The following is a 12,574-nucleotide window of genomic DNA, read 5'->3' as shown; positions in this document are numbered from 1 at the left end:
ACTTTCCACTATGCAAATCAGGTAACAATGATTATATCGGGGTAAAACTTTGCGTGAATAATTAATTAAAGTATGCCACCCTGCGGCCAAAAATTGTCTAAATCGAACCAAAACTGTTCAAACCCCTAAGTACTAAATATGTGGACCCCAGTGCCTATAGTTCACCTTCTACCGAAAATATCAGTCAATCCACAAAGAAATCTCAAACGAGTATACCATTTGACTTTGCGAGAGTATAAAATGTTCGGTTACATCCGAACTTAGCCCTTCCTTACTTGTTTTTATATTAGATGCTGCAAAAATAGCTTTATTTCAATATTTAAATCATTGCTCAACTTTATTAATTTTGACAATAAAAAAATGGTTGTGAATGTCAAAACACCAGTGTTGCCATACTAATATATTTTGTAAACGAGGAATCTATAATAAACAGAGAGATTGTACCCTAGATACAGGAAACAACGCAAAAAGAATTTCTGCGCGTAAAAACTTTGGTACACCCCGGTGTTGGATCGACCAAGGTTATTTTTTTTTTGAAGCCAACGCAAAAAGAAGTTCTGCGCAATAAAACCTTGATACACTCCGGTGTTGCATCGACCAGGGTTATTTTTTTGAAGCGCGGCCGAAGGCTGCCAACGCAAAAAAGAGTTCTGCGCTAAAAAACCTTGATACACCCCGGTGTTGGACCGACCAGGGTTATTTTTTTAAAGCGCGGCCGAAGGCCGCCAACGCTAAAAGAAGCTGTACAAGAAAAAGTAATATTGTTATAGAGGGTATAACATAATACTTATCATCAATGCTTTGTAATAGTTTATTTCTCTAGGTTTTGGATTCCTGTATTTGGGGTATTATCTGTTTTCAGTTCAATTACAAAAGATGTGTGTATAAGGTAACACTGGTTATTTGAAATTTTGCAACCCTTTTGTTATTGTCAGAATTAATAGAATTTAACAATAATTTAATTATTGAATTAAACTATTTATGCACTATATAATGTAAAATAAATGTGTACAAACGAATTAGTGAAGTGTTAGTGGATATAAAATTGGAAAATATTATCTAAGTGTATAGTTCATTTGAAATCGAAAAAATGCGTACTATAAATAGTTGAAATTTTCAGCTTTGAACGTAAATAGCTCTAAAACTATAGGTTTCCCGCTGCTATATCTATATATATTCTTGATCTGGAGGATCTCCTCTATCCGCCCATACCCATTTTATCCCCGAAAACCTGGGACGTTATACTAAAGTTTTCCCATTTTATATTTGCTGGCATCCTTCAACTTTTTTGGACGTATGTCTATGTTGCCACTCTGTAGAAATGAAAACAGCTCTGTCAAATCATTAAATTGATATTTCTTTGCTGGCAATTGGTGAAGATATATATTAAGCCATCTATTGCTAAACATAAGCAATGTGCAGTCTCCATTAGAAATATTGTTAGCAATGCAATATTAAGAAATAATATATTGCGTGCCGAGATGCCACTTAAAGTATTCGTAAAATATGTATTAATTAGTGACAAGTAAAACTTGACTTCAAATTTTCAATAATCGGTGAATATGTGGCATACGGGCATTGCGGTGTTACAAACTGGATTTGATATGAGTACTCGGACGCTATATTTATTATATCATCAAATGGGAATCCGTACACTTATAGTGATATTGTTTACTCTCCAATGTCCAACGTATGGATTAGATTCATACTATTATTTGGAGAGCAACGATATTAGTGAGTTAAATAGTGTTGAACAAATGGCTCGTTTTCCTTTGTTAATGCCGAAAGTTGTTCCAAATAAGGTATGTACGTCTATTGGTGTATCAAAGTTAAATGCGATTCTACTTGATGAATATAAATATGAATGAACGCACCTATAAAATTTCGCGGGTGGGCTTTAAAATATTGTCATAGGATTTTGAAAATGCAATAAGGGTAATGTACCCCCAACTAAGGAGGCCTCCAAATGGTTTTTGGTAAATGTATAGTTTAGGTTCCCCCACTAAGGAGGCCTCCAAAAAGGATTTTTGGTAAATGTATAGTTTAGGTTCCCCCACTAAGGAGGCCTCAAAAATGATTTTTTTTTTAAATCGTCTTATTTTTACGCGTAGATTACAAATCCGGGGTCGGCTATAGAATAACGTCCCACGCTTTCGTGGATAAAATGGGTATGGGCGGATAGAGGAGATCCTCCAGATCAAGAACATATTTAGATATAGCCGCGGGAAACTTATAGTTTTCGAGATATTTACGTTTAAAGTTGAAAATTTCAACTATTTAAAGTACGTATTTTTGCGATTTGAAATGAATTATACACTTGTATTTTTCACTTTTATATCCACTGGCGCCCTACAAAAAAATAATAGTTTATAATTCAATCGTGTCAAACTCCTTTCTGCACTGGCGGCCTTCTCCAAAAAAAATAACCCTGGTCGGTCCAAAACCGGGGTGTCCATAATTCAATCGCGTCAAATTCCTTTTAGCTGCTCTCAACCTCGATGATAATTTGGGAAAATTTTAGTATACCGCCCCAGGCTTTCGGGCATAAAATGGGTATGGGCGGATAGAGGAGATCCTCCAGATCAAGAATATATAGCCGCGGGAAACTTATAGTTTTCGAGATATTTACGTTCAAAGTTGAAAATTTCAACTATTTAAAGTACGCATTTTTTCGATGTCAAATGAATTATACACTTAGATAATATTTTCCAATTTTATATCCACTAAATATTAAACTAAAGTTGAATTCAATAATTCAATTATTCTTAAATTCTATTAATTCTGACAATAACAAAAGGGTTGCAAAATGTCAAATAACCAGTGTTACCTTATCGACATCTTTTGTAATTGAACTGAAAAAAATTAAAACAGATAATACCCCAAATACAGGATTCCAAAACCTAAAGAAATAAACTATTACAGAGCATTGATGTTAAGTATTACGTTATACCCTCTATGACAATATTACTTTTTCTTGTAAAATAACCCTGGTCGGTCCAACACCGGTGTGTATCAAAATATTTTTCACGCAGAACTTTTTGCGTTGGCGGCCTTCGGCCGCGCTTCAAAAAAATAAGCCTGGTCGGTCCAACACCGGGGTGTATCAAGGTTTTTACTCGCAGAAACTCTTTTTGCGTTATTTCCTGTATCCAGGGTATAATCTCTGTTTATTTTATTTTTCTTGGTTTACAAAATATATTAGTATGGCAACACTGGTGTTTTGACATTCACAACCATTTTGTTATTGTCAAAATTACAAAAATTGAAGAATGATTTAAATATTGAAATAAAGCTATTTTTGCAGCATCTAATATAAAAAAAATTTCTAAAAACGAATAAGTCAAGTGTTAGTGGATATAAAAGTGAAAAATATAAGTGTATAATTCATTTCAAACCGCAAAAATAAGTACTTTAAATAGTTGAAATTTTAAACGTAAATATCTCGAAAACTATAAGTTTCCCGCGGCCGCCGGGCAGAGATATTCCCGAATTTCAACTCGCCTCTCCATCCTAATCATTTATATATGTATATCCCTATATCGAACTAGATTAGTTTTGGGTGATACAAACAACCGTTAGGTGAACAAATATTCCGTAGCAACATGTTGCAAGAGTATAACAAGATGAACGCTGAAGGAAAGCGCGTAAAACGACTCCAAGAGAAGACGAACTGATTGTTCGCGAATCACGAAAGGATCCGCAGAAAACTGCCGATGAAATTAGAGCGTGGATTTTTGGGCAGAAAGTGATCCCACCAGCCTGTTCGCGAATCACGAAAGGATCCGCAGAAAACTGCCGACGAAATTAGAGCGTGGATTTTTGGGCAGAAAGTGAACCCACCAGCCGTAGATACTATTAAAAGGCGATTGAGAGAAGCAGTTCTTTTTGGAAGCATTTCCAGGAAGAAGCCGCCGATATTGTTGTAATAAAAAAAATCGTTTGGAGTTTGCATTAAAATACCGCCACTGAACAACAAGTGCATGAAAAAAGGTCCTTTTAGATAAGAGCTGAACCCTAGCTCCAATACTAAAGCATGGTGAAGGCTTCATAATGCTTTGGGCTGCCATGTCATGTCGTGGCATCGGGCCTATATTCAAAATTGATGAGCAAATGGATCAATTTAAGTACATAGCGATTACGAACGACGACTGCCATTTGCCGACGCTAACATGCCCGTAACATGGATGTACCAGCAGGATAACGATTCGAAACACATAGCTCGACGCACTAAGTAGTGTTTTCAGGACAATTTGGTGACTGTTTTAAACTGGCCTTCTTGTGGTACAGATCTAAACCTTATTGTGAATCTTTGGTCTTACTTGAAAGAAGGTACGATCTTATATGTAAAGTAAAGACTTTCGAAGATTTATACGAAATGGCCAAAAATTAGTGAAGTCAATGCCACGCAGATGTCAAGCGATAATCGACAATAATGGTTTTACTACAAAGTATTGAACTTTTTTTGAAAAAATAAATGTCTTATCTAAAAACACATAAATCGTTGTTAATTAGTTGCACGATCCATTTGGACTTTCCATTATTAAAAACATAGATTTTTATAGAACTATTTTCGAAATACGCGAATATAGACCGTAATGATTAAATGTTTTATTGTAGTTTAAAAATCACGTAATAATAATAATGGATTAAGTTTTATTATTTTCTTCACCGATAATGACTAATTTTACAATAAATCATAAATAATTATTATTTTTGAGCAAAAATCAAAAATAACCTTTATATATATGATTTTTATTATTATTTTTTTTTTTGCTCAAAATAAAACTTATCACAGATTTCTTATGAGGCTGGGTCCTCTATTATTAAAATTATAGCAGTGCAGCAGAAGCGAAAATATATAACGGTTTTTTTTTTTGTCAATTTGTTTCGTCAATTGAGTGCTTGCACATAGTTTTAGTAGAATGGAATATAGATATAGGTTAAAACCAAAACCCCATTAGATTTGCATACCTAATTTTTATGCTTTTTTTTTTTGTTTTTTTTTGATATTTTTTCGCAAATTCACCCATTTTTGGCTGTTTACTGAAATAACAGTTTTTGATTTGCCTCGACAAAATGTGTCGAAAATATTTGAAAATTTGTTTATAGTATATATATATTATAATTTATGCTACAATGCACTATAACAATGGAAAATTCTTAATTTTAGTGCGAAGAGGACTTCACTGCTCCAAGGAAGAAGAAGCGAAAATATATAACGTTTTTTTTTTGTCAATTTGTTTCGTCAATTGAGTGCTTGCACATAGTTTTAGTAGAATGGAATATAGATATAGGTTAAATCAAAACCCCATTAGATTTGCATATCTAATTTTTATGCTTTTTTTTTTTTTTTTTTTTTTGATATTTTTTCGCAAATTCACCCATTTTTGGCTGTTTACTGAAATAACAGTTTTTGATTTGCCTCGACAAAATGTGTCGAAAATATTTGGAAATTTGTTTATAGTATATATATATATTATAATTTATGCTACAATGCACTATAACAATGGAAAATTCTTAATTTTAGTGCGAAGAGGACTTCACTGCTCCAAGGAAGAAAGGCTTTTTACCCTGGAGCTAAGAAAGGAGGGAAAACATATAAAGAAATAAAAATTCGCCTAAAATGTTCTACCCATGCAATGCTATAAGTTATGAAGTGAAGCCCAAAAAACGTAGTCCCTACACAAAACTAAAAATTTAGATGACATGCAAAATGCGCTTAAGCAAATACAATCCTTTTGTACCCTTTAGGTTAAAATAAGTGTAGCTGAATTTGAGGATCAGCGATACAAGTATTCGACGATAACTGTTGAATAAAAATTGGAATCCGCTAAGTCCACGCAAGGTGAGTTTTCTTAGCCAAGGACAAATCAAAGCATAGTAGGAGTTTGCCAAAAACCATTTGAACTGTCCAATTTCAAAATGGCGTATTATCCTTTGTACCTAACTGGTCTTGTTTGGTGGAACAGGTTCTAGATAGTATGTCCGTGGACAATCAAACATCTTCCAAATTATACGGTCAAGACAGTAAAGCATGGTGGCCTAAAACGTTTGGTATGGGCTTTTTATACTCTCGCAACCTGTTGCTACAGAGAATAATAGTTTTGTTCACCTAACGGTTGTTTGTATCACCTAAAACTAATCGAGTTAGATATAGGGTTATATATATATAAATGATCAGGATGAAGAGACGAGTTGAAATCCGGGTGACTGTCTGTCCGTCCGTCCGTCTGTCCGTCCGTCTGTCCGTCCGTCCGTCCGTCTGTCCGTCCGTCTGTCCGTCCGTCTGTCCGTCCGTCCGTCCGTCTGTCCGTCCGTCTGTCCGTCCGTCCGTCCGTCTGTCCGTCCGTGCAAGCTCTAACTTGAGTAAAAATTGAGATATCTTTATGAAACTTGGTAGACATGTTTCATGGTACCGTGAGACGGTTGGTATTGCAGATGGGCGTAATCGGACCACTGCCACGCCCACAAAACGCCATTAATCAAAAACAAATAACTTGCCATAACTAAGCTCCGCAATAAGATACAAGACTGTTATTTGGTACACAGGATCACATTAGGGAGGGGCATCTGCAGTTAAAACTTTTTTTTAAAGTGGGCGTGGTCCCGCCTCTAATAGGTTTAATGTGCATATCTCCTAAACCGCTAATGCTATAATAACAAAATTCACTGGAAGCAAATGTTTTTAGCACTTCTATTGACGGTGTGAAAATAGTTGAAATCGGGTGGCAACTCCGCCCACTCCCCATATAACGGTACTGTTAAAAACTACTAAAAGCGCGATAAATCAAGCACTAAACACACCAGAGACATTAAATTTTATCTCTGAGATGGTATAAGATGACTTTATAGGAACCGCGTTCAAAATTAGACAGTGGGCGTGGCACAGCCCACTTTTAGGTGAAAACCCATATCTTGAGATCTGCTTAACCGATTTCAACCAAATTCGGTGCGTAACGTTCTTTTCATGTTTCTATGTCATAGTGCGAAAATGGGCGAAATCGGATTACAACCACGCCTATTTTCGATATGACACCATTTTAAATACCACTTGATTCTTTCACTTTCCACTATGCAAATCAAGCAACAATGATTATATCGGCGTAAAACTTTGCGTGAATAATGCAATTAAAGTATGCCACCTTGCGGCCAAAAATTGTCTAAATCGAACCAAAACTGTTCAAACCCCTAAGTACTAAATATGTGGACCCCAGTGCCTATAGTTGACCTTCTACCGAAAATATCAGTCAATACACAAAGAAATCTCAAACGAGTATACCATTTGACTTTGCGAGAGTATAAAATGTTCGGTTACATCCGAACTTAGCCCTTCCTTACTTGTTTTATTATAGCAATGTGGGCCCAATACATATGATGGGATCGTGGATCAAAATGTGTATGTAAGGATATTAAGGAACGTTATGCTGCCTCATGCCAGTTAAAAGAAGCTCTTGAAAAGTCCAGCAAGATAACGATCCAAAACACTCCAAGCCAAAAAATATTGTTTTAAATCCATGGCCAGCTCAGTCCAAATATCTCAACCCTATAGAAAACTTATAGGGAGATATCAAACGCTATGTTTACGAGCAACTCTCATCTTCTAAACAGCAGCTTTGAGGTTGTTCAACAGGAACGGGCGCAGATCTAAGCTCAACGGTCGAAAACCTATCTTCCTTGGAACAGCAATGTCCTCTTCGGACTAAAATTAAATATTTTTCATTGTTATAGTGCATTGTAACATAGATTATAATATTATACTCAATCAAACACACTGTGAACAAACTTCCGAATTTTTTCGACACTTTCGAAATTGTTATTTCAAAGAACAGCCAAAAATGTGTGAATTTGCGTAAAAATTCCAAAAAAGTATAAAAATTAAGCAACTCCAATGGGTTTTTGGTTTTTCTATCTCTCTATTTCATTCTACAAAAACGTGCAAACAATATTTTCGCTTCTGCTGCACTGCTATTTCAATGAACACAGCTGTATATATCTCACATAGCTAAAGGTAAATCAACCACATGTGCTCAGGACAAATTTTTGCAATTGCCCTTTTAGATGGTCTGAAAGTGGGTCAAATTGAATAATAACCTCACCCACGGTGTGAAAAGGAGGGAAATCGGATAATAACGCAGTTCACTACTCATATAACACCAATTTAAAAACTACTAAAATTGCGATTACTAATTAATTAAATAAATACATCAGTATCATTAAACCCATCTTTAGGTGAAATCATACCATATATCTCTGGACCTACTAGACAAATTTCTATTAAAATTGGACGTACATAACCTTATCATGACATTCCCTTATAACTGGCTATGAAAATCGTATTGCGGTGATTGCTTTACATTTATGTGGAAAAAGTGCAAGTTAATTTTTATGAGCTTCTCAAAAAGCTTTATGTTTCGAGAAAGTTTGTTTACCGTACTATTGATTGTTTTCTCAAACGTCTACGGTTGATCACATTCGCAGAAATTCTCCTAGAAAATCAAAAATTATGTTAAAGGAAATGGATATATCGACCAGATAAATGTCAATGTTTATCATATTCTACCAATGCACTTGAAGCAAATTATGCGCAAAAGACGCAAGCGGCTTTTTCAGTGGCACTCGGTCAATGGCCATGAAAATATCCTTTTTACTAACAAAAACCTTAGAAACAAGTAGGTTTAAGAATAAAACCAGTTGTCCAGAAGAAGAATGGAAGTCCATATTTGAATCTATAGGACCACAGTTTATGATCAGAACTGGAGAACATACCACAGAAATTTTGAGAGTCTCAAAAAATCTTTGTTTCGAGCAGTGTCGTCATATTTTGTGAGAATAAAAGCTTCCTTTTCGTTTTTAAGAGGAAATTAATTACTAAACATAAAACACTAAACAATCGATTTTACGTGAATGTTCTTGAAAATTATATTTAGTATTAAATAGCTCCTTTATAATTTAGAACAGTGGTCGGCAGCCCATTACCCGTCGGAATCTTTCTGAGGGCGCTCTGAGTATATGTGTGTTTTACAAGTAGTTGCAATCGTTATTACAACTTGAAAACAATGATACTACTTACTGATAATCGAAATAACGGCAATTGGCCGGATAAAATGTCGGTCATTTCATTAGCGTAGAAAACTGTTGTGGAAAGTGTCTGTCTCCGCAACTACAGCCAGTGGCGTCCCAAACAACACCACGGTGCAAAACGGCCTCCGGCAGGGATTCTACCCTACAATCAAAGCGCATACCTATCCGGTCAGGCGATTTCGTTTACTTTTGGTATTAATTTGAAGTATACTCGAGAACATATTTCAATTTTTATTAATTCATTTTCAATCAATTTTTATTGAGATTACTCAAATTTTAATCGATATATCCGGCTTAGAGTCCACTAGAATAACGACATTTTTTATAGTATATGTGGGCTGGTAAGGCAGGCAAGCGCACATTATTATCAAGAAAATATGCTCTGGAGTTTATTATTATTATGAAGTAAACCGTTACGTTAACAAAATATATTTTGTGAGAGTATTATTATTATGGAGTAAACCGTTACGTTAACAAAATATATTTTGTGAGAGTATTATTATTATGAAGTAAACCGTTACGTTAACAAAATATATTTTGTGAGAGTATAAACAATACAAGACAAATATTTAATTTTGTTTGTGACAAGAAATGTTTTTCATGAATTATGGCGTGAACTTTTATGTTTAATATATTATATTAAGTAATAAGTTGACTTTAAATTTTAAATACTTATTACCATGACCTTTAGCAATTACATATAACGCAATGTCGTTTTTCCATGGTAAAAGCTAACTTCGGTAGGTGCTAGCCGTCCTTGTCTTAGAAATAAAAAATAAAAAAAAAGAATGAATTGAATAAAATTGTGTTGCTATCTTAATTATTATATGTCGCGATTTTCAGTGAATTATAATATGGAAAAAATCGATGGCTAAAAATAATCCCGGATTTTGCCAGGACAAATATGGTCACCTAATGCTAGCTATATTCTGTCACTCCAGAATTGCAGTTACAGGTGCTGTCATGTACTTTGGCTGCCTTTTCGCAGTGTTCAATTCGGGACCGTGAGCTGACGTATCTATTACGGGCCTCACTTATTTAAAAGTTGCATCCCACATTACGCCTCCTCTGTTTACGTTTGCAAAATTTGAAATGTGGCTTGTTGTTTGTTATAAATCTAAACTTTACAGCTCTGCTCTCTCTCTCTTTGTTTTTATAATGTTAACATAATATTTCGCATCCATAATGAATCTGGAAAATTTAACATGGAAGAACAAAAAAGTTGTGAGAGTCATGCTGGATTCATTGCAAGCAGGACATATACTTCATATGTGGAGGTCAATTCTGGATGGGTAGGAGTTTAACCTGCTGTAATATCCAGAACGAAGTTGCGCAAGGGCCACTTTGAGGTCTGTACTCCTTCGTATGGTTGCTATGGATTTAGTGGGAGAGAGTGTTAGGCTCATTGCAGAAAAGAACCGAGAAAGATCAGAGAGAGATATCTGTATACTTTTGAACAAATGTCGTCAATGCTTGGCTGCAGTATCGTATAATCATTTGCGAATTAAAGTGATGGAAATTCCCTCAAGTGGTTGCGAGGAGAGAACACCACCCTACGGAACCTATTGTTTAATTCTTCTTTGCTTAGAATTTCGACTAATGATCAGATAATTCATGGTCCATCTCTTCAGACTTGTAGGAAGCATGGAAAGCTTTTGACAAGTCCAACTCTGCTAGGATTGCCCTCTCACAGGGTGGTTTTTGATTAGGGCCATGAGTTATCCGATTGTTTGTGACGATAAGTGCTGTGGTGGTATTTTGCGCATTACGGAAGCAAAAACGGTAAGTAAGCTAAGTAATTAGCTAGGTTCAGATGGTCAGTGAAGGTCTCAACTGTCTTCACTACTGGGGAAACGTTATTGGGCGATAAGACTCCTTGGCTGGCGGGTTTCCTTGGTTTCAGTAGGGGACAACTTTTTCGACTTTCCACACATCGGGTATATGAGATCCCGATCACAGGAATCGGTATGGCGTGAGGGTTCGCTCTTGTTTGCTAGAACAGCTGTTTCGGGTGGGAAATTGGGGCGGAGGTCCGTGACCCTTCCAGCTGGGATGATGCAATCTGTAGCAGAATGGACCACCTTGCGGAGTTTATATTCGCTAACAATTACATTACTCATTTCGTGTGGTAAAGATATTTTTTTGGTAAATTCTGTGAAGCCGACCCAGTTAGCTTTGATGAAGTTAACAAGGAAGTTTTTTGATCGAGTTAATTATGGGTCGTTGGTCCGATGCGAGAGTTAGCATAGGTCGTCAAGGTTAGCTATTTATCAGGCCACCGTTAGCGATGGAAATATTAGTCATTCCTTATGCAGAATGTGGAATCCGCCAGTTTCCTACATATTGAAGAATCTACTTTTGCCCACTCTTCTTTAATAGCTTCTTCTAGGTCTTTCTTGCTATAGCATTTGTTTTAATTGGTTTTCCAAATGTGCCCACAGTTTTTCTATTCCGTTGATGTCTGAGCTATAGACATACATCAAGTTCTTCATGTTTGTGAATGTTGTCTTGGTAGTACTGGAAATTGTCTTTAATTCGCAATTTTGGCACTAGGACAACATTTTTTCCATAATTGCTAGATATAGCTTATGTACAATATTATACTTGATAAAAAACAAATCTTTCCATGAAAATGTGTAATTTTATCCCTTGTGTCAGTTAACCTTTATGATGAATGATTTCTTCCGTGAAACTCTCCTTTATAGTTATTTTTCGCAGCTCTTTCAAATACTTTGATTTTAAGTTGTGGGCCGACTTTTACTGAAAAAAAATGATGATATGTGAGATTCTCTTATTTAAAAAGATTTGGTTGTTGAATGTCAATTGTTCCATAATGTAATAATTTTCAAAAACGTAATAATATTCTTATATTTAAAACCTTACTTAGGTAGAGAGAGTGTTAGTGGAAGGTTGTGTGAAACATCTATTTTAATTATTAAAGATAATTGAATAGTAAAAGTGTCCTTATAAATTAAAATTTTACAGTCTACATAATCTGAAATTAGTGGGGCTTTCTCTGATTATTCAAGAAAGCCAACAAAGCATAAAATCTTATGCTTTAAGTGAAAAGGAAAAAAACTTAGCACACAAAAGGTTAAATTTTTTAAGCGGAAAACCACAGCTTAGGCGCACAATATAGGCAAAACAGATCTATAACAGCTATGGGTAATCCATAACACACAAAAACACCCAACCGCATGGCGGGAAACTCAAAACTAAACGCCACAGGCATTAAACAAACAACGAAAATCGACATGTACACAATAAACACTAGAAGTACGAGTCAGGCTGGCACAAACAAAAATGGTGCCACAAGTATTGAAAAATCGTTTAGTGTAATCATGGAGATCTACAGAAAATAGATGACAACATGGCGAAAAATAAAGAAGAAATTAAGAAAAAAAATTGATGAGCTGAAGAAAAACATTGAGGACAAAGATAAAAAGTGGGAGGCAGAAAAAAACCTTTTGTGGGAACAGATAGACCTGACGAA

General features: G+C 35.4%; 1 protein-coding gene and 1 long non-coding RNA gene across 2 annotated transcripts in view; both read left to right on the top strand.

The window, feature by feature from the left end:
* Positions 1-1,463: 1,463 nt before the first annotated feature.
* The window catches only part of Phm (Peptidylglycine-alpha-hydroxylating monooxygenase), a 148,176-nt gene continuing 137,065 nt past the window's right edge, over positions 1,464-12,574 (top strand). Inside the window, exon 1 of the mRNA XM_070109284.1 lies at positions 1,464-1,802. Within this exon, the coding sequence (XP_069965385.1) occupies positions 1,563-1,802 (240 nt within the window). The 5' untranslated portion in view covers positions 1,464-1,562. The remainder of the gene's footprint in view (positions 1,803-12,574) is intronic.
* The window catches only part of LOC138857226 (uncharacterized), a 7,705-nt gene continuing 524 nt past the window's right edge, over positions 5,394-12,574 (top strand). Inside the window, exons 1-2 of the long non-coding RNA XR_011396288.1 lie at positions 5,394-5,845; positions 7,353-12,574. The exon at positions 7,353-12,574 is cut by the window's right edge and continues 524 nt beyond it. This is a non-coding gene — a long non-coding RNA (uncharacterized lncRNA). The remainder of the gene's footprint in view (positions 5,846-7,352) is intronic.

This window comes from Bactrocera oleae, chromosome 4, assembly GCF_042242935.1.
Source record: "Bactrocera oleae isolate idBacOlea1 chromosome 4, idBacOlea1, whole genome shotgun sequence".
NCBI lineage: Eukaryota > Metazoa > Arthropoda > Insecta > Diptera > Tephritidae > Bactrocera > Bactrocera oleae.
This window is presented reverse-complemented; position numbering and strand designations above follow the sequence as displayed.